The 23,468-nt window shown below is 41.8% G+C and overlaps 1 protein-coding gene across 1 annotated transcript in view; it reads right to left on the minus strand.

The window, feature by feature from the left end:
* FAT1 (FAT atypical cadherin 1) overlaps positions 1-23,468 on the minus strand; it is a 112,773-nt gene that overhangs the window by 23,181 nt on the left and 66,124 nt on the right. Inside the window, 9 exon segments of the mRNA XM_021694126.1 lie at positions 221-374; positions 2,891-3,087; positions 3,696-7,763; positions 13,019-13,229; positions 13,355-13,630; positions 17,859-17,998; positions 20,206-20,416; positions 20,768-21,073; positions 21,075-21,098. Of these exon segments, the coding sequence (XP_021549801.1) occupies positions 221-374; positions 2,891-3,087; positions 3,696-7,763; positions 13,019-13,229; positions 13,355-13,630; positions 17,859-17,998; positions 20,206-20,416; positions 20,768-21,073; positions 21,075-21,098 (5,587 nt within the window).

Consider the following 23,468-nt stretch of genomic DNA (forward strand, 5'->3'; position numbering starts at 1 on the left):
AGTAGGTGATGTTGTTTTTAATTTTTTTTTTAATCTCACCCCAAATTTTACACAGCAAATTGCTGTGTAGATTTCTAAAAGATGCCGATTTTGTAGTATCAGAGTAAATTTTATAGGAACAGAACGTAATTTCAAATTTTACGTGGGACCTAAAACCACCCACATACGTGAGATGACTTTATTGGAACGTAGTTAATTTTGCCCCAAGCCCCATCTTTACCTGTGTCTGGATTTAGTTTGAATTTCTCTGCACCTGGACCAAACAATGTGTAAGTAATTTCGGCGTTGGAGCGGATGTCCGCATCTGTGGCAGACACCTGCATGATCAGCTTCCCAGGAAAGGCGTCTTCTGGAATCGTGTCTGAGTATAAAGTCTACAAAGATTTTAAGCAATGTCGTGAACACAAAATATGAAGGGTTAACATGACTGCCAAGGGAATAATGGAAAAAAAAAAGATGTTTAACTGTGGTCACAGAAAACATGGGAAATGATGGAATTTAGAATCCAAGGAGCTTTGAAAACTATTTTTCTTATAAAACACATTTAAAACAAAACGGGAGTCAGGTAACAGGTAACAACTCCTCTGTGTCACTGGAAGAGTCTAACGTGGCATTTACCTACAGAATTCTCAATACCTGACGTCTTTGAGTTGGGTTCATGTCTAAGTTAAGTTCTTGTAAGAAAATATAAGTAGTATTCCATATTTACCCCAAAACTGGAGAGTAAATGCCTGTTACATCAATGTCTCCTTTTCAATACAGAAAATCCATTACTTGCAATCCTTCCCAACACATGACCAGATATAACTGCAGTTGAGACATCGGTCATTCCCATGTCACGGGAGAAAACAAAGAATCCCCAAAGGTCCCCGGGGTGGGGGGGGCTCTTGTGCTAGCCTCCATCACCCCCTCCCTCCCCAGCTGACCGAACTCAAACATAATGAACGGTTAGTTCCAGTTCTAACTAATTAGAAACTCCTGCCATAAACCAAAACATAAGACAAACAGGCTGAGATTTTGTTGACTTTTTTTTCTTAATGTGAGCTCAGTTTTAGGTAAACGACATTTTATGGCTCATGAAACAGGATATTTTGCAATACTGGTGATTTCAAATGATCTAATGTCCTAATTTTATTATTCCCAAAGATCACAAGGCATCGCATCCAAGTAATATGCCAAGTGTTAAAAAAAAAAAAAAAAAAAAAAAGGCAAAACACACACATCGATTTTCTGTAAGACACACACAGACATCCTCCACCCCTCCACCACCCACCCACACAAAACCCTGCTGCCAGAAAGTCTGCATGTGGATCGAACTCCTCATTCCTCTGGAGCTTCCCTTCCCTCCTGAGCACACTGTACTTTCCAGAGAACAGCTCTGTCCCCTTCCACAGCGGCGACACTGCTCAGCTTCTCTGTCCCTCTTCAAGACCGTTGTCCCTCACTCTCCCCAGCCTTCCCTTAATCTACCAGTCCTTCCTTCCTCCGACTCTCCTGTGTGTGCAATTCACACACACCCTCCCTGCCGTCAGGCATCCATCCGCATCTGGATACAGAGCCCACGGTCTCCAAGCCAGTCTCCGAGTCCCAAAGTCCTGTTCCACATCTCACTCATCCGCTTGGCCGCCAAACCTCCACTCGCTGTCCTGCCTCCTAAAAGTCCTCTCCTCCTGCGCGCTCAGAAACACTGCCTGGTATGGTTCTCCTCCGCCCGCCTCTGCTTCTCCTTCCCTTCTCCCCAGGAAAGGAAATACGTCTACGGACTCTCTGTCTCTTTTTGTTATTATCCTCCCAAATGGATTCCGCTGTCAGTTCTCCATAGAAACTGCCAAGTTTACATCTCTCCCGATCTCCATCTTTAGTCTTGCCATCTCTAAATGTCTACAAAACCTATTCCACTGAATGTCCCGTTACCTAACACCAAGTCTGAAGTGGAACACAACACGTTTCCTCTTAGACCAACTCCACTCCAGGCTTGTATCTTTGGTCTCTCTCCCTCTCACCTCTGTAGGAAACAGCAAAGTCCATCCTGATTCGACACGCCTGCCATGCTGCCCCATGCGGGGAGCACCAAGGGCACCAGCTTGTCCTTTCTTCTCTTTGGCCACCTCGGCCTCTCCTCCCACCCCGTGTTCTCACACGCGCCCACCTACATGCACACGATCCCACCAAACTCATCTTCTGTAAGAACTCTTCATTCAGGTCCTCTCCACCTTTCAAATACAAAAGGAGGCCGAGTCCCTCTTTTCTCTAGGATAGAGTCCCAATCCCTTTGCTTATCTCAGTACCACCTCCCCCAGGCTGAGCTGCTCCTCACCTCCCCCCCCCCCCCCCCCCCCCCCCCCCGGGCGGACCCCCCCCCCCCCCCCCCCCCCCCACCCCCCAGGCAGCAGGGAGCATCGCTGCTCCAGGCCTCCCCCAGAAGCCCCGGACAGGAACAGCTCCTCTCTAGTCTGTTCTCCTAGGAAATGGGCGCCCCAGCTGCGAGAGCACCCTCATTAACCTGTTTCCGTGGTGTGTGGAAGAGCAAGTGCCCCCCCAAAACCAACTTGTTAAAGCAAAATGGAGCTTTGTAGATGAACTACTGCTCATCCCCCAAGAACGAGAATGATAAACATCACAAAGCATTTTTAGAGTTAAACACAAACTGTAAGCCTGCCCATAATTTACAGTATTTTTGAATGAGATTTTATTTAAGCTACTTAGCATTCCCCAAAATAGTTCCCGAGCTAACGCTACTCTTGCTCCACTGAACACTCAGCTCTGCTTAAACAGTAAGAGGTTATAAAATGAAACGCAGCTGAATTACACCCAGCATCACAGGACAATCCTACCGAGAGGGTGAAGAAAGAAATCCAAATTCATAATATAGAAAGAAAGAATAGCCCACCTTTTCACACACTGGACTGTTGTCATTTGCATCAAGAACTTTCACTTCGACTATGGCTTTTGATGAGAAGGTCCCATCAGTTGCTGTGATGGTCAGAAGATAACTGTCCCTTTTTTCCCTGTCTAGAGGTTTCTTTACATAGACCTTCCATTCATTCTGTATATTTTCAATAGCAAACTGTCCCAAAGGATCTCCTCCTATTAAATCAATAAAGAGGACAGTCAAAATTTGTTGAAATAAGGAATGATCTAAGTAACAGAAGAAATAAACTGCTCAAAATATATATGTAATATTATGGTTTAGAAGAATTAAGGTTTTTTTAAAAAAATTACTACAATTAAATTTGGTATATTAGCTTTCCCACTTACCACCCCCCTCCCAACATCAAGGCATTAAAATGAGTATTGAAACACAGCATTAAGCTAAATAAAATGTAAAGCCTACTTAAAGCAATACTTCAGCTTATATTGAAACTAGAGTTAATTATAATATACCTATCATATGCTAAGCATAAAGTCCAACAGAATGAGTCCTAAACATCAAAAACAGTCGAATAGGACAACTCTTCGCTTTCCTCAGGCGAAGAACTTGAAATGTAGCTTAATAGCTATTTCTACTTATTTTAGACATAACTAATTATGTCTAAATAATAGATTATTTCTACTTATTTTATTTCTACTTACTTTAGACATAACTACTAAAATCATCCCCTTAACTCCCCATTTCCCTAAAACATGCACTTCAACATGTATACCTCTAGTACAATTTATTTTTAACTTACACCCTTCCGTGTAAATGTTTTTACCTGTGATGTAATATTTAACTTGTCTGTTCATCTCTTCAGAGTCAGCATCTGTGGTACTTAAGATGGCAATGACACCGCCCGGGGGATCATCTTCGCTCACGGTCCCTTTGTAAATCTCCGCCGTGAACCGCGGGGGACTGTCGTTGACGTCAGTGACGGTAACAGCCACAATGGCTGTGGAGGACAGCTGAACCTTCTCACCGTGATCTGAGGCAACCACTTGAATCTGGTAATTGTCTCTCTTTTCATGGTCAAGTTCCTTCAGGGTTGTAATCCAGCCTGTCTCCACGTTAATGGCAAAAGATTCGATGACTTCTACACTTTGTGACTGATCTAGACTGTACATGACCTGGCCGTTGGTTCCTGAATCTAGATCAGATGCCCGAATCTGGAGGACTCTACTTCCCCCTGGCAGGTTTTCAACAATAAATGCCTCGTACGGGTTCGACTCTAAGACAGGGCTGTTGTCGTTGGCATCTTTCACTTGGATGCTAACATCCACAGAAGCCACCACTTCGTAGTCATCGTGAGTACACCTGGCAAGTACGGAAAACTGGTACCACTTGGTTGTCTCGTGATCGAGACTCTTCTCCAGCTTCAGTCTGCCACTCTGCCTGTCGATCACAAAGAACTCATCCCGGTTACTTTCAGGAGTATTCCCTTTGATCAGGCTGTAAAGAACAGTCCCACCATGTTCTGCTCGGATGAGATCGATCTCTGTCCCAATAGGCATGTCTTCTGAAACTGTGTAGGTATAAAATGGCTCGGAAAATTTTGGAAGTTGTATTTCCGGTGGAAGTATTTTCACATAGACGGGAACAACAGATTCTTTGGATGGAGACCCACTATCCACAGCTCTCACGAAGAAAGTGAAGAACTCATTTTCCAAGCCAATTAGGCTCTCTCTTGTAGTTATTACACCAGACATTTTGTTAATTTCCAAATTCTCTTTGACGCTTTCAGAATCTGCTTCGATGGCATACGTGACGTCGGCATTGGATCCCTCATCAGCATCACTCGCAAGCACTTTCGTGACTGACGTCCCTTTGGGAGCACTGGATCCGATGTCCACTTCATACTTGGTTGCTCGAAACTGGGGTGCGTTGTCATTGTCATCTGTAAGGATGACATTAATGGTGCAGAAAGCAACCTTTCCTCCAGCATCCTTGGCCATTAAACGAACCGAGATCACTTTCTCCGCTGGGGTTTCTCGATCAAGTTTCTCCAGAGTAAATATCTGTCCTCTCTCGTTTGTGTAAAATCGGTCTTTGGCAAAGTCATTTACAATATGGTAAGTAATGTGACCGTAGAATCCAGAATCCCCATCAGTTGCTTTAACCTCAATCACCAGGGTGTGTAAGGGAGCATTTTCGGCTAACTCCACTTCATATTCGCTCTGAAGAAAAACAGGGCTGTGCAGATTGCTTCCAATTACAGTTATGTGAACCTGAGCTGAACTCCTGAAAACTCCATCAGAAACAGAAATGTTAAGACTATAAAATGGCTTCAAGGTGTGCCGGCGCAGGTTGGAGAGTGTGATAATCCCCGTTTCACTGTCAATGACAAAATTCTTATGATTGTTGCCAGACAGAATGGAATAGTCCAACTTGTCTATGTCTGAACTGTCTGCATCATAGGCTTTAACACAGGTCACGAAATGCCCATGAACAGCTTGCTCACTAATTCTGGCTTCATAAATCTGCTGGTCAAACAGTGGCGGGTTATCGTTGAGGTCCGTGACATCCACGGTGACAATCACATCACTGCTCAGTGGGGGCATGCCACCATCCACAGCCCTTACAAAAACCTTGTGCTGCTGGAACTGCTCATAATCCAAAGTCCTAACTAGCGAAATGAGGCCAGTGCTGCTGTCTATGTGGAAATGATCGTGACTCTTGCTATGATTCCCAAACATGTGGTATGAAATTCCCCTATTGGGTTCTGAATCCGAATCTGTCGCTCTAACTTGAACGACAGACGTGCCAATGATGGATGCCTCAGACAGGGTTGTGGCATAAGACTGCTGAACAAAGACAGGAGGGTTATCGTTGATGTCTTCCACGATTATGTCAACAAAAACCTCAGCATGGGCGCCAGTCAGGGAGTCGGTTGCTCGGATGCTCAGCTTATACGCTGGGTGGGACTCAAAGTCCAGAGGGGCTATGACATTTATGACTCCAGTGTTGAAGTTAATGGTAAACTGGCTGAAGGGATCTCCATCTGTGATGCTGTAGAACACTTTCAACCCTTCTGGACTGTTGGCTTGTATGTGGACAACCGGACTGTGCATCTGGATATTCTCTGGAACCTCTGCACTGTAGAAAGGCTTTTCAAACACAGGCATGGCTTTATTCATAACAGTGATGGGAACTATAACTTCAGCGGAAAAGGCTGGGTTCCCTCCATCTTTTGCAACCACTGTGATGAGGTATTCTTTATTTAAGGTGTCAGGCTCAAATTGCTTTTTCAGTGAAATTTCGCCTGAGGATCCAATTTGAAAATGTTCATGATGTTCCTTCAGGTAGTAATGCACTTCCCCATTTCTGCCGCTGTCTCGGTCCACGGCGGTAACGTAGCGAATCACGTGGCCCACCACAGTGTCCACTTTGACGACAGCATAGTAAGGAAGGTTGACAAACACTGGTGCATTGTCGTTCTGGTCTTCTATGATGACCTTGACAACTACGTGGGCCACCGCCGAAGGCTTCTGTTCTTGGGTCACTTCTATGACCACATCAAATGCCTCCTGCTGTTCGCGATCGAACGGTATGCCAGTGGTTGACAGGACTCCTGACGTCCGGCTTATTTTAAACCTGAGGTCTGGGTTGAGGATCTGATAAAACAAGGGCTCATTGATTGGGTTCCCAATGGCAGTAATGACAGCTAATGTTCTGGCTTCGGTGGAATTCTCTTTCACTACTGCGGAGTAGAAATCCTGGGTAAACTTCAGTTGACTTTCTTTGCTTTCTTTCACGTTAATTTTCACAGAGGTAAAGCTTACAAATCTGCCATCAGAAGCTCTCACAGTTAACTCGTACCGGCTTCTTAACTGAGTTGTGTTCTGTACGGTTATAGTTCCTGTCTGGGGGTCCATAAAAAACTTCTCCCCGATGTTGCCTTCGGTGACGGAGTACATTAACTGTGAGAATGCACTCGAATCGGCATCTGTAGCATTTACTGTGATGACTTTTACTCCTCTGTATGTTGGCAGCAAGAGAGAAGCTTCATATAATGATCTGGAGAACACAGGAGGGCAATCATTAATGTCGACTACACGGATGGTCACGTTAGCCGCGTACTCAGCGAACAAACGTGGCGTCCCCATGTCATGCACTTGTACAGTAAAGTGAAAAGAACTTGTTTCTTCATAGTCCAAACTCAGCACTGTATGAATAGCACCAGTGCTAGAATCAATAGCAAAGTATTTGTGTACAGATGGTTCAACAATGTGATAAACAAGCAAAGCATTGGATTCTTTGTCAGCATCAGTTGCTCGAATCACTAATGGGACATTCTTGTCTGTTAGGACCACACTGTTGATTGAAGCTGATTCGCTAACGAGTCCCGTATATTCTGCCTGCATAAAGACTGGCAAGTTGTCATTTTCATCCTGTAGGTGCACTAGAACAGTTGTGTTAGTAGACAAACCAGCCATGTTAGTTCCTTGGATAATCAATGTGTAAATGGGCAAAGTCTCAAAATCCACGGCTTTCTGAGTAATGATACTTCCAGAATGTGGATTAATATCAAAAGCATCGGCTACATTTCCATCTTTTATTTCATACACCACCGATGATTGACTGTGGGCTGTAACCATTCCGACAAAACTCCCAATGCCGACAGTTTCACTGATTTCCACAGAATATTCTTTTGATGTAAACTTAGGAGAAGCGTTGTCCGCAATTGTGACAAAGATGTGCACAGAAGCTATTTCACTCATTGGTGGATTGCCTTGATCTGTAGCTTTTACCATTAAGTCATATTCCACTTGGCTACTTCGATCTAATTCTTTGGCAGTTTTTATAGAGCCCAAGATGGGATCAATTGTGAAAGAATTGCCAATATTTCCTAGGAGGAGGGAGGAAAAAAAAAACCATGTTAGAGAAAAATACAAGGACCAATCAATACAACTCATAGTTGGAGATACAGAAACAAAGCTATCTTTAGAAGTGATTTTCTAAAATTAAACAGAAATTCGGGGGTTATCGACATTTGAATGGAACTCATTTCGTTTTTAGCCACCTAAAATGCCACAGACTTTTCTGAGTTTTGTCCATAAATTATGAAAAGCAAGAAACAGAAGAAAGATTACTCTATAAACCTAAAGCCGGAACTCACTTGCTATCGGTTGAGCCAGGGATGTGTTGTGGAAAGTATGGTTATCCTTTGGTAAGACAGATATGAATTTTCCAACAGTCCCCCAAAAACCCTTTGAAACATACTTCTGGTTTCAGCATTTATCACCTGTAAGTTCTCAAGATTCTTATTCATTATGAAAGGGAAGATGTCAATTCACTAAGAAATTTTAACAAGCTTCAAGAGAGTTGTCCCTTAAATATTCAGGGAATTGATGAATGAGCTTGTGTATAATCTGCCCCACTATGTACATTTCAAAAATTTCAGTCATATTCCCTTCCTTAATCTTTTTCAGGTCAATCTGCTCTCTATGTCCGTGGTTCTCTCTACTGAGGGAGGACATGCAACAATGTCTAGACACATTTTTGGTTATCACTACCTAGAGTGTGCTAATAACGCAGAGACCAGGGATGCTGCTAAACATCCTACAATGCACGCATAGCCCCCACAACAAAGGATTTTTTTGCTCCAAAGTATCAACAGTGCTGAGACAGAGAAACCCCACTCCAGAACAGACTGTTTCCCTTGCTTCTCTTTGGACCTTTTCCAGCCATACTGTATACAGATATTTAGCTTCAAATGCAACTCTATAATCGTTCCCGGTTTTGTATCATCACGGAAATCTTTCTGAAGACACCAGCAGTTTATTCAAGTTTAGCACTTTACTATCTTTTTGGATAGATTCAGGCAGTGTTGTGAGGGTCCTCAGATTTGATCCACCTACCCACGCTTCATCCCCATTCTGTTTCACACCAGAGTCCAGAATCCATCATCCTAGTCACAGAACTGAATTTATTTTCCCCAAATGAACTATTACACTTCCCCACAACAAAGCTGACGTGCCCCTTAACTGCTTTTTCAAGTTCTGTTTTCTAGATTTGCAACCGCATGGGGTACTTCATAGGCCAGAATGACTTACCGTGTGATTTGCAAACCAGGAGACCGACGACCAAGCACTCCTTTCCCCACATCATTACTAGTAAACACTTCCTCTACAGCCTTCATTTCCTTCTGTTAATACATTTTCCAAAAATCCATGATACAATTTTTTCTGAGGCCAGGTCCAGTCTGGTTTTCATTAAGCCTGCCCGGCTCTGAAACAGTGCAGAGGCCTGGGGTTTCTCCGGGCCCCCAAGTTCTGAGCTGAACCCTCACCCACAAACGGGTCACCCTGCCTCTACCATGCCTCGTAGACCCTAATTTCTGCCTGTCTGCATTTATGAGTCAACAATCCCAGATTCTCTCATTGTGCTTTAGTCACTCAGAATTCCAAGGACCTCTCTCATCCTACGTGGGTGTCACCCTATCTTTCAAAACCGTTGATTAGTTGCCTGGGACTGACAGGGCGACCACGAAAACCTGTGGATGACAGTCTTCATCCCCACCCCTTGGGCTATCCTATGCCTGTACTAATGAAGCAGCCAACCTACCACAGTTTACATTCAATCATCTCGATCCCTTTCTCTCATTTTGTACAGTGAAATCTTAAAGCTTCAAACTCGAAAGGCCCTAGAGAGCGGAATGAAGAGATTTTACCTGCGTTAAAGCAAGCTGGCGGCATTAGAACCCACCACTGTCCACACAACGTAGTCCCTGCCCTCCAGCCATGCTGGCTCCTCACTCCTCAACCAGGAGAGCACATGCTCATCTCAGGAGGACTGTATTTGGGGGGTCCTCTCTGGAACAGTCTTCCCCAGCTATTCTCATTGCTTCTCATTCATTCATTCACTCAGGTTTTACCCAAATGTTCCTCTGCTTAGAGAATGTGATGGTGAAGCCTTCCTTTACGTCCCTAATCAGGACGGCTGTTTCTGTCCCCATACCCTGTTTTTTCCTCTATAGCACACATTGCAACCTTCTTAGCCATTCTCCCACTAGAACGTTAAGTCCCCATTTAAACATGGCTTGTTTTATTATTTATCACCTGTGCTTAGAAAAATGCCTGACACATAGGAGACACTCACTGATAAATTTTTATCAGCATGTAAAATTCAGAAACATTACTACCTGGAGTGTCTTAAGAAGGTTAAACAGGAACCCAGGGAGCCAATTAACAGACGGCTCCTACATACATCTATCCTGTGGCAGAAATCATCAGATTTGCAGATGGGCAAGCAACATGTTTATGTGGAAGAACACTAAGGGTTGCTGCATGGCTTACACATGCCCCTGTCTGATCCAATAACAGGTACATTCATCAAATACTGAAATACACATGCGGTATTTGTGAGGGAATTAATAGGGCAAGCGGTAGAGTTTGTACCGGGTTGGGGGCTTAGTCATTCACTTGAGCGGGAGATACTGGTGATTTCTAAATAGCCTTAGATTGTTCTATTTGAAGGAGGCAATTATCCAGACAAACAAGTGAATTTGTGCACAATAGCAAGGACTGTATTACGTACATACACCCCAAAGGGCACGTCAGAGCCGTGCGCAGAAATCCATTTCTTCCTACTGTGCACGTGCTGTGGACGCTCAGTGAAGTGCTGACCGCCCAACTGTTGGCAGCCTCAAGTGGGAAACCTAAAGTTTCACCTGCAATTATATTTAACCTAAGTTTGGGGAAGGAAATCAATTCTAGTTAATAAGTACATACATTGAGTGTCTTCTATTTCCAGGCATGATGATAGTTTTGAAGTTATAATAATCTACTTTAAAAAAAGAAAGAAAACACCATACAGTCCAGAGTATGGCCCTGATTGTCTGTAAATACATAAGTCAATTGTTCCAGAAAATATCCTTTAATTAATTCTTTTCCCTAAAGACTCCCAATCAGACCAAACCCTTCGCTCAATAAATTGTTGCTAATTAAACATGCAGTGTTACAGCCTGAATCTACAACTAGTTTTTTGAACTTTATTAAATGTAATCTGACACAAATGAGAAGTGGGTGAATATAAATAAATGAAAGGAGGTATGACCATTTTACATTTCCTATTATTTAAACAGATTCACATACACACTTCTGCATTTTAATGGTAGCTGTTGCCTATAAAGTAATTCTTTAGCACACATTTTGTATTAATAAATCTATAAAGAATATCCTCTTAGAAGGCCAAATTCTATATCAAAATAGGCCCTTGGTATCATCTATTCTTTGAGGGGAGATATAGTTCCATTCTTGGAATACCAAATTACTAATCCCATCAGTCATTACAAGTATTTCAAGAATGCACATGCCTTCAGTCAGGCACCAACAATCATATTTTAACCACCCAGTTGTTGAAAATTATGTGAAAGCTAAGAGAAAAGTTTAACATTTTCTCCTACACAAACCCAGGCGGTTTGTCTATGAGAAAATTATTTTGAACTGCTCAGGCATGCACAAATGGAATGCACTGTTTTTTTTTAACAGCTAAATTTCTGAACCAGTGGAAAAACCTTCATCTTTGTTCAAGGCGCTAACTATACTACATTTTAATCCTGAACCCCGGGCAGTACAGAAAAATCTTATTTGTGGGTAATGGACTAAATTTGGTTGGTTTTGGGGAAACAAATGAGGCTTCAAAAGTGTATTAAGAAATAAAAATAGTTTAATCACATAAAACACATCGATTAAGTGGTTGTTGTTTTTTTTTTTTTTAAATTACTCCCCATGCTCAGCTTTTGATTATATGACCTAGAGTTAATTGATACCTCTACCAATTCTAATGTCTAGGAAAGGCACAATTTTTTTTTTTTAAGATTTTATTTATTTATAAAATAAATAAAGAGAGAGACAGAGAGAGAGAGAGGCAGAGGGAGAAGCAGGCTCCCAAGGAGCAGAGAGCCCGATGCGGGACTCGATCCCAGGACCCTGGGATCATGACCTGAGCCCGAAGGCAGTCGCTTAACCAACTGAGCCACCCAGGCGCCCAAGGCACAATTTTTAAATACGCAAAGGAATGGACTTACACAAATCAAGTTAAGTGCATGATATTTTAAAATCATTATAAAGACAAAAGAATGAGAGAGTCTATATTCTTTGTACTAACAATTACCTTGAGAAACATGGAAAAATGGAAGCAGGCTTCTTGATACTTAATCACTTATTCACTATATGTGGCATGAATAGGAAAGGTCCCAAAACAAAATGAATTCTGACTATACAAATCATATACTCTAAAGCAGATCCCTATTTCAATCAGGGGCTTCCCTTTTGCGCGAACATACATTTGTGGACCAATGATAGCCTCTGTATATATCACGCTCCTAGCACGGCACGTGATACAGAAAATATGCTTCATTAGTCCATGGAATGAATAGATGAAAGACTGTGAAAAGCATTATAAAAGAGAACAGAGAACAAAACATTTCACTTTGATCCTCCTTGTAACTACCAGCAAGACTCTGGACCTCTTGCCCTGTCATACATAGAAGAAATGTTCAAGGCCTTCCTTGCCCAACTCTCCAGCAGACTCCTTGGGCTTTTCAACATCTCCAGTCCAAATCGCAACCCTGGGGCCCACTGTTAACAGCCCAATTCCATGAAGAAACTCAACTGTTAAAGGTGCAGGGGGGTGAAAGGGGCAGCACAGGCATGACACCTAGTGCTCTGTCATGGAAATTCCTACTGTGCCCAAGAGAAAATGCTCTAAAAGTTAAATTACTGAGGCCAGTGGTTTCTTAAGAGTGTTTCATAGTTAACAAATAGTATGAAGGAAAATGCTGCATGGTTAAAACATTGTGGAAATATTGAATTCGATCAAATAGAGTTTTCTTCACTGCAGAACTTCTCAGAGCCTTGAACTATATGCTAATTAATGTGAATCCTTTTATTAAACGTAGGACTCTCTCTCTTTGCTTTCTATTGAGTTAAAAGCTTAAAGGACAAAAGAAGTCTTTTTTCTCCTAATATGAAAAATGGTAGCTAAAGATCAATTTAAGCAATTTTTACAGTGACATGCAGAAATGTTTCTACACACAGAACTAGTTTTAGAAAATAAATGTACTTTTTAAAGTTAATCTACTAAGTGCTCCAAAAATACCTGATTCAATCGAATACAGCACTTCAGCATTCTTCCCTTTGTCCTTGTCCAGAGCTGTAACCTGCAACACCACTGAGCCGACAGCCGCTGATTCATAAACCCGCCCTTCATAGGAGGAACTCGTGAACCAAGGGGCATGGTCGTTCGTATCACTGACATGAACAACAATCCGTGCGTAGTTGCGTTTTACAGGGACATCTTGATCCCGCACCTGAAAGAATCAATATGTTAGCAGTGCTGTCGGGGGTTTCCCTATAATTGATTAAAAATCACTCTCAAACATATGAAACCCTTCAGAATCTGAATGGTGGCCGAAGAATGAGCAGAAAGCCGTACCATGACTGTAAGAACATGCTGGTGGTTGGCTTCATGATCAAGTGTTTGAGAAGTATAGAGAGAGCCCGTTGCAGGATCAAGTCGAAATTTCTTGAGACTCAATGGATCGATGCTGCTCTGCAGAGTATAGATTAGCTTGTTTTTCTCATCCTTATCCATTGCACTGATTTGCAAAATTTCTGTTTCTGGCACTGTGTCTTCAGGAATAACAACTTCATACTTTGATGCAGAAAACTGAGGACGATGGTCATTTGTATCTATCACCTTGATAAATACCTATAAGGACAAAAATGACTCACATTATAGTAATATCCTTAATAATGATACTTTATTATTTACAGAATCAAGGGGAAACATGAGATGCATATTGAAAAAAACACCGATTTTTTTTAGCAAAATGAAACAAAATGAGAAAAGCAACAAAAATTTAGAATAAAAAAAATCTTTAAAATTTTCCATTGATATATTGCCCATACGAGTAAGATAATGAACTTTCTTAATTCTTGAAACTAACTTTGGAGGACATATGTAACATCTTTCACACACTTCTTTCTGACTGCACACTTAATTTCTCTCAGGTCTCCACAGTAGAGAGATTTCTAGAGTACTCATTTAAGGATAACAGAGAATTTACTTGAGCAGGATTTACAGAAGATAATTTCCTGTATCAGATTTGAATCTGCAACTACCAAGCTAGCAAGGTGAGTACGGTACTAGATAAATACCATATTGAAATTTCTTGTTCTAATCACTGAGACTCCAAATTCCTACCAATAAATTAGAAATGTGCTTTAAAAATCTTTACTACATTTTTGTGATCATAAAACCTACATATAAATAGTAAACACATTCATTTTCTAAAAGCAATTTAAGTATACTGAAAAGATAAGCTCTCTTAAATAAATAAAAACCTTAAAGGGGGGGGAACCAATATTAAAAAAAATAGTCCTAAGCTGAATTTAAAAAAAAATTTTTTTTTTTTTACTTTAACACTAAGAGGATTCATTTTCAGATTGAAAAGATGTGTGTGGATAAGGCATAGTAGAAATCAGTACTGATTATAAAGATGGCTTATAGTTACGAGCAAGAAACCTAGCTTCACTGGCACGCATGAAGTAAAGAGGTTTGCTAGTCCAAATGGCACAGGAGGCCAAAGTCGCAGGAATGCACAGGTTAAGCTATTAACCACCCTGGTGCGGGCATATGAGCTACAGGTCTTTCCATGAAGACTACACCAGTGTTCTCATAAAACACTGCAACGTCAGTGATGGATTTGTAACGTTAAACTTTATATCCACACTAAATGCATTCGCTAAACCACAGAAAAGTTTTATGTGAAAGTTATATAAACATTTAAAACTACAGACCATTTTTAAAGGTCAATGATGATCCAGAAGGGATGGCTTTATAATTTCTCTAAGTTAAATCATTATATATTCATTTCCACTATAAATTTACATAGTACTTTTCTAATGGAGTGAGTGTTGGGTAGAGGTAGTTTAATCCTGCTGTGAAGTCAATTAATCACAACTAAATAGGAACAAGGAAGGTAAAAACAGCCAATTTTGATACAACAATTCAAATGAAGCACATTCACAGGGCCCTTATACACTCAGCACGTACCTACACATTACTGGGGTACAAATAAAATGAATGTACAACAATCCCTGCCCTCAGGAAGCTTTCAAGCTCGGCAGGTGATGTCTTACACATACAAGGCATAATGAGGTTCCGCATATTATCAAATGAGTTATCAAGTAAGTCTTTAGGAGTCCAGAAACGGCGTGGGACGTTCCGAAAGCTTTCAAGGAGGAGGTAATAAGGCTTTGCTTGTGTAGGTCTTAGGTTGGTGGATCAGTGTATACTGAGATGGGAGGCGGGGGGGAGATCTTGGTCAGAGACATGAAGGCAAGAAGTGGCATCAAACACCCTGTCTTTCTGAGACTGGAGAGAAGGACGTGGCACTAAGGGATGGTAAGGGAGCAGGGAGAAGGCGGCATCCAGTACGCGGAGCCTGGACTCCCAAGCAGAGGCCCGAGAGCTATATATCCTGTACGCCCTGAACTAGCTGATCCGAGGAAATTCACCTGCCCCTCCTCTTCCCAACCGGGCAGACCCCTCTGGTAGTGGGCAGTGCGAGATGAACTGCAGGGACAGAGAACGGAGACAGGGAGGGGACTGAAGTGTCCAGCAGGAGTCCACACCAGTGCTCTGTGAGCATGCGTGGACACTTGCAGCACCAGCGCCCATGTGCTACACCTCACTTACCCTCAGAGTGCCTGGGAGGACAAAATCACTAAGCCCAGTTTCCCGATGACCAAAGGGAAGCCCAGAGGGTTCCAGCCACCTGCCCAGGGACAGGGTAAGAGGCAGAGCCAAGATTCCCAAACCAATCGACCTGGGCGTAATGCTGATGCTCGAGAGAAACCAAAAGGGAACACGGAAGCAAAGCTGTTTTCAAAGAGAGGAACAAGCCCTAACTGGATTTGGGAAGTTACCTCGAGACACGAGATAAAGTGAAGCGACTTGAATTAACAGTGGTCAGCATCCCGAGCAGCAAACGGCAGCAGAGGAAAGCAAGGAGCAGCGAGCACTGGGGACCGCACTGGGACCCCGCACCGCCCCTCTCTGCTCGTGGTGCAACTGTGGCTCAACCCCACAGCGCTCCCCGAACCTCCGACCTGCCGTCCGCTGCTATGACCCGCCCTGTTGGGGCCCAAGTTTTACCTACAAACCCGAATCCACCCCACGGTCCAGGTCCTTAACCCAATTCTTAGCTCCGCGTCGCTCTTCAGGCGACATTTGCCGTTCTGTTCTCATCCCCATGCCTACCACCCTGTCCTCGGCCCCATGTGGAAATCGAAACCTAATTACTGACCGTCCCCTTTGTCCCACACCTCCCCAGGTGAGTCTGGGCTCTGGGACCACTCCTGGAGATTCTGAATCCCCCTCCCTGCGAGCAAGTCATGAGGATATTATCAAGACCCTCTGAAAAGGACTCAAAAGAATTTACGAAGTATAAATGAAGCACTAAAACTTAAGATACTTGTGTGTCCCCGGAAAGACTGTGATTTCTTTCCTGGGTTTTATGAGAAATTTTAGTCAATCTATTCCACGTTTCATTCGAAGCTTTTAACGGTACTCGCTAAAAACTACAATTATTGGGGAAGGGGCACACTGCTACTTAATCATTTATGTAATAAGCGATAAATGCCACAGGTAAATAGATCGTCTTCATTAATGAGAATGCTTGGCACAGTGGGGCATTTCTACTGCTTATTAAGTTCCTTTTGCTAGATTTCTGGTTAGATTATTTGAACTGATCCACATACAGTTACACTCTTTAAACCTTTCAAAATTTATCCTGTTACATTTACTACAACTCCGTGTTTTTCTCATTTTCATGCTCTAAAGTCTAACTTCTATAATGAGAAGTTACCAACAGAAATGAAACTTTAATACTGTACTAAAACTTTTACATGCAATCTCAAAATGACCCCAAAGCATCGTACATGTGTCAATTTTAAATACACTAAAAATCACAACCATGTGGAGAAAGGAAGAAGGTCTTTACATAACTGGCTCTGAATCATCTACTCATTTATTAATTGAAAAGACATCACAGACTCTAACTTTTATTCTTCAGTGCAACTAAATGATTTAACAGATGATCTCTCTCATTTGAGATTTAAAATAGTATCATCTAAAGATAAAAAAAAAAACTGGAATTCGGAACATTTTATCTTCTAGTATTTAATTTCTTCTTTTGTCCTTTAGGACATAGCAGATTATATGTAAATCTCAGCTTCCACCATCCTAAGGTAAGCTCTATGAGGGTAGGATTTTGTTTCCCAGTATTCAGTTTCTAGAACAATACCTGGCATATAACAAATGTTCAACAAATTCTCAAACAGTCCACACTGAGAATCAAAGAGAATTTAATGTATTTGGGTTTTAACACTTAAATTTGAAATCCCAGTAATCTGGCTATCTCTTAATCACCAGATAGGAACAAATAAAGATATTAAAGGAATTATGAGAACAACTTTTATCAATCATTTTCTACAACCCTCATTAAAGTAGTCAAAAGGGAAAAAAAATTCAAAAAAGTGATTTAAAAGATCATTAATCACTTTAATGACCTTTAATGAAAATGACTTGGACAACTCATCCTCAAGAGTGATACAATTTATACTAACACTGTTCAAAATCAGTATAGAATTGAAAGTTTCTGATGATCAAAAGTGGGTTGTTGGTTTTAAGTCTTCTTTCAAAATTTCCAAAACTGGTTAATTACAGGCCAAACCTACACCAAGATTTGCAGTCAATTTTCTTTCCCTAAATACAAGTCCTTGGTGTGCGTATGTGTAAGCTCTATCAACATAGTAACTCTGCTTGGGAGCCTCCGAGGGCTGAATCAACCGCTCACGCTGCCTGTGCACCATACAACCAGAAAGTTCCATCAGTCCTCCTCTGACGAATGCATCGTCGGTGATTCACTTACCTGTGTAAGGATAGTGGTGGTTCCATCTGTAGCTTCAACTGTGAGGTTATAGTTTGATTTCTGTTCTGCATCCAGAGGTTTGGCAACAATGATGGTCCCGGTGCCCTTGTCCACATCAAAGTGACTGTCGTAGTTGCCACCTAGTTTAAGTTAGGACATACAGAAAAGTATGAGAATTTGTCATTTCTTTTGTGGTTTTCTAATTCTTCAGGACAGGGGAAAAAAAAAGACCCACTTCTGATACACTGCTTAAGGTGATTCCAAGGAGCTTTCATTTTGAAAGACAAGAAAAGAAGGGCCAATTAGAAAGACAGGGGCTACTATGCACACTTGAGCCCTAACTGTCAAGGGAAGCTACTGAGAGGAAAGCTAGAAAGCAACTCCCAAGACGGAAAACCACTGCCAATATTGCCAATGAGTTACTTTCCATTTGCTTTTTCAGGGGTTCTGAATAGGTCTTTAATTTATATATCCCACTAGCTATCTATAACATCCTGTACTAACCAAAGTCAGCCATTTAAATGTTTAATTACTCAAAAAAAATCTGTGACACTTGAAGCATACTGCCCTAATAAATTAACTATTAAAAACAAATGTTAACTCTGAAAAAAATCGTGGCAGTTAACATCAATTAGTCCTGGCTCTTCTATACTTAAAAAGAAATTTTGCCCATTGTTGCCAAACACAAAGTTAATGAAGCAAAATTTTCTGTGCTGCGGACATTATCCAAATGCATTCCCAATTATGTTCTAAATAAAACTCTTTCCACATCCACTGAACTTGAGATACTTTTATCAATGAAGTGACATGGAATGAAAATAAAGTCTTAATGCCATGATGAGGTTCTATTACTCAATCTTACCAAAAAGTAAAACGACACACACATTTAAAAAAAAAAAAAAAAAAATCTTCAGTGAAACCTAAAACTAAGGATGATCCCGGGATGTCTTAGCAGTCAGCATGTTTGCAATTGGAATGGGTGACCATGGGCATGCCACGAAAACAAGGGCAATGGAAGATAGTCACTGGAAATAAAAAAGGTTTTAAAGACTGATGCTTTTCTTTTAGATCTCATAATCTGAGGCAAATTATGGGATCTCAGCAGATACCTTCTGCTGTACAGTTCGGGTCACAAGTCATCTGAAAGATGGAAAACACTTCTCTAGCAAGTGTGTCTCCTGGCACAGCCACAAAGAAGCAAGCAAGCATGGAAGGCAAGCACAGAACAAGGGAGAGAATCAATCAGACCAGTTCCAAAGGTGGTCAGCATTACACACGGCACAACGGGGAGCCTGGCTCGCCTGCAAGTGTGACAGGAGTTAACAGGGAGCAAACAAGCGATTTTGGTTGTAGTTCATTGTGAAAATCACCTTTCTTCTTTAAAACTGAAGTAAGGGATTCAGAGGTGTGGATGACCTCAACGATTGCATACAACGCCCCAAGCTGGGCATGCAGCCGAACCATGTTGGGGGGGGCGGTAAGTGGGAGAGGTAAAGCCTGCACCCCCGGCGCCCCCCGGCCCCACGTCCCAGCCACTTCAAATGCTGATACGGCAGTTTGCGGGGAGGATGGCTAAGGGCTGGAAGAGGGAAAAGGAACCTAAAGACCAACTAGAGATGAGTCACAATCCATACTTATGCTTTTAAAGATCCTGATGATTAAAATAACGTAAGGAAATAGCATTTTAAAAACGAAGACGTCAAAGTTTAATGTGAATTTCTTTTAAGTATGGGAGAGTAAGGGAATACGTTCTGTGTCTAAACTCAATTAAATGAAAAAGAAAAACGAAAAACTGACGTAGGCATATGATCTTTATCACAGGGTCAATGAATCCCCTGACCCCCGCTTCCCACATTCCCAGAATGTGGTAAATAAAACTGAGAAGGCCATAGTTAGCACTCTCATATAAGTTACACAACTAAAATCTGTAAGATTATTCCCTATAAAATACTGACATGTGACAGTCACACACAGTTACTTCAAGCATTCAAACCATATTCACTAAAAACAGCAATGTGCCATATGTTATGTTTCAAGAAGGAAAATTAAGAAGTTGTGCTTTTGGACCAAAACACTCAGGTTTCTAATTCCTTCATGCACTTTTAAAAACCTTATTTTTACATTAAGGATATGGTATATGCACAGCCCCAATTTTAAACAAGTTTAGTACACGCTGGATATTATAAAACATTTTGCAATCAAAATACTGCAATTTAAGACAAACTCTCCATTAAGTCTGACTCCCAATTTTAAGTCCGGAGATGTATACAAAAGTCAGGAAACCAAAAAACAGGCTCTCCTCAGCGTTACCTGTGCAAGGATGGTGAGAACTCTGAGGAACACTCACCAGTGATGTCAAACCAGAGAGGTGTGCCGGGAGGCTCCGCAGATATCATGCCGATCATGTGAGCCGCTGGGTCGCTTTCCACGACAGTAAAGGAGAAAAATGGTTCTTCAAATGAAATCGGCTCCACTGATGGTTTGGGTTTGGAGATCCATTCAATATGGAGTCGAGTGGTTGACGACTTTTGGGGGCGACCATTATCAACTGCCTTAATCTATGAAATAAGCAGAGGGGATGAAGGGAGCAAATTAGAAGTTACATCCTATAACCAAGGCACAGATTGGTTTGGTCTCAAACTGAGCCAATTTCAAACACTTAAGTTTCTGTTATTCGTATATTCCCCATGTTTAAGGTTTGATTAAAAAGAGCAACCTCTTCGTGCCACACGCAACATAGGTAATAACTGGAGCGACAGCTGAGAAGGCAAAACGAAAGCCACATTTCCCGATGTTAGGTCACAAACACCGAGGCCACTTACTGAAGAGAGAGAACGTTTTCAGAGAAGTGACATTAAGACCAGATGAACAAAGCACGTGAGAAAATCAAAGACTAGATCCTAACTCACTGAAAGAATATCATATTCTCCAGCTCCAGAAAACTTCTTGGATGAAACCACTCCGGTTTTTGGCTCAATAAAAAATTTGCCATGTTCGTTTCCATCTTCAATGCTGTAAGAGATTTCCGCATTGGGACCTTCATCTTTGTCTGTAGCTATCACGCGATAGATGGGCTCGCGCTTGGCGTTTCTTTCTCGTTCTGGTCTTTCCCGCTCTGGGAGTCTGATTTTGTAGAACTTCTGTAGGAACTGAGGTTTGTTGTCATTTTCATCAAGGATTTTCACAATCACTCTTGCAATGGTGGATTTGGGGGGGGGCACCGTTGTCGGTCACAGTAACCTGTTTTTGAAACGTAACAGATCAACAGATGTTTTTAAAATACAGCTATATAAAAAGTGACTATCTTCCTCCTAATGAATGATAAACCGCATCTGCAGAGACCTGCAGAGTTCACACACACTATGACACACACCACCTTCTCTCCTTTGACAACAGCCCTGTGGGGAGGCAAGACGACGATGTGTCCCGTTCCAGAGAGAACAGGGGGAGCGAGGCGAGGGCCAAGAAAGAGGCAGCGTGAGCCCTTGGCTCTCCCCTCACCACACCACCTCTCCCTGCGCTCCTGCAGCTATAACATGAATGTCGCCGAAATGGCAAGCTATCAAAAACAACTTATTTTTATGCCAAACAGAGTCGGCTAAAGAATAACATACACTCTATGCACTTAAAAATCAAATCTCCAGGGGCGCCTGGGTGGCTCAGTCATTAAGCGTCTGCCTTCAGCTCAGGTCGTGATCCCAGGGCCCTGGGATCGAGCCCCGAGTCAGGCTCCCTGCTCCTCCCTCTCCCACGCCCCCTGCTTGTGTTCCCTCTCTAGCTGTCGTCTCTCTTGGTCTGTCAAATAAATAAATAAAATCTTTAAAAAAAAAAATCAAATCTCCACATGCTGCATTAAAAACTTTCATTTTTAAGCCTCAACAATAAAGCAAGCTAAATCATTAATTTAAAATATATGTGAAGGAGCATGCCTTTTAATATTAGCTATCATTTTGTTTTGTTTGACCCTTTTCTTGTTCAGAAGTCCTCCACGTTTAGTACGGCAGATACAAAAAATTTTCATTTCAGACCCACTTAAGATTTTCAGTAAAAGAAATGTAAAGTAATGGTCATCCTAATTATTCATGTATTCAGTTTAGGAATAAAAATCCGAGTCTTAAGGACTACAGTGGTGAATGCTTCCATATGCATGGTCTCCACCCCCCCCACACCCGAATCAAATGTCCACTTTTACTTTGGTGTGGACATTAAAAGCAATGACCTTTGGAATAGCTATTTTTCCCTCACCACATCCTCCAAAAATAATGGTTGAAATACTAAAAATATTAAAGTATACTGAAGTTTTCCGTGGCATTTTTTTTTTTTAAAAGCTTGGTGAATATAAATCCTGTTGTTTATAGAAATGTGAATATATCCTGATGGTACTTGCCAAGAATATTTAAGCAGTTGCTTCAAGTATATGATTTACCTCTCCACATTCTCAAAATAAAACAAAATGTACAATTATTACTTCCTTTTGATCAATTCTCATATGATCTTCAGGGAAAAGAGAGAAAATTAAAGAGAAATAGAAGCGAGCACTATGTTTTGTGGTAATCATCACCAAAATGTTCTTAAGGCTGGGTTCAAGCATCAGAAGCCAGTAACACAGCTTTTAACATGGGATTGGGGAAAAAACTCTTCTTTAAGACAGTCAAATCAATGCTGCCGTTGGCCCTCAAATCCACCACCTTTATATAAAGGACTACAGAAAACATACAACATACATATGTGACAACCCATTACAAAGGCTTATTTCCCATCAACATCTTTATAGTATCCACCAAGCCCTAAGTATCTTGTACTTGCTCCCATCCAGCCTCGGACATTTCCTGCAAAAAGGCGGCTCTAGAGGGAGGCACACAACAAACAGGTGTCCAGTGTGGTTCTAACCAGGGTGCGGCCGCAGCAAGATGCCAATGCCTGGGACCTGCCACTCAGGACAGCGCACCACCTGCTTCCTTTCTTCGGGAACCATATTTTCCTTCTGTCAATCACTGCAGGGACCGAATCAAAATTCTAAACTCTGCTCTAACAGAAAGAAAATGAATTTAAGGGAACTAACGGTACGACTTATGACTAACACTCAGATGTAACACATGAAGAGATCACGAGCTGTAAGGGCGCCTGGGTGGCTCAGTTGATCAAGCATCCGCCTCTTGATTTCGGCTCAGGTCATGATCTCGGGGTCCTGGGATCGAGCCTCATGTGGGGCCCTGCGCTCAGCAGGGAGTCTGCTTAAAGATTCTCTCTCTCTCTCCCTCTGCCCCTCCCCCTGCTCGTGTGCTCTCTCGCTCTCAAAATACATAAAATCTTAAAAAAAAAGGCAATTACTAACTGTAATGGTGGCTGTGAAACCACCTTTTCTAGACAGGATATTCATGTGCACACACTACAGAGCTATAAAAAGTAAGTATTTTATTGACAAAGTTAGAAAATTGACTAAGGATGAAATGAAATTAAGCAGGTAGCATTATGAATAGCGATAATATAAAAAGGGAGAAGTATTAATAAAAATAATTTAATAAACCACAGTTTTGGACTTTCTCAAGTATCCACACTAGCAGAATGGAAGACTCGTGCAGGTAACTCACAACTCAACAAGCACTTGGG

The sequence above is a fragment of the Neomonachus schauinslandi genome, chromosome 2, assembly GCF_002201575.2.
Source record: "Neomonachus schauinslandi chromosome 2, ASM220157v2, whole genome shotgun sequence".
NCBI classification, from domain to species: domain Eukaryota; kingdom Metazoa; phylum Chordata; class Mammalia; order Carnivora; family Phocidae; genus Neomonachus; species Neomonachus schauinslandi.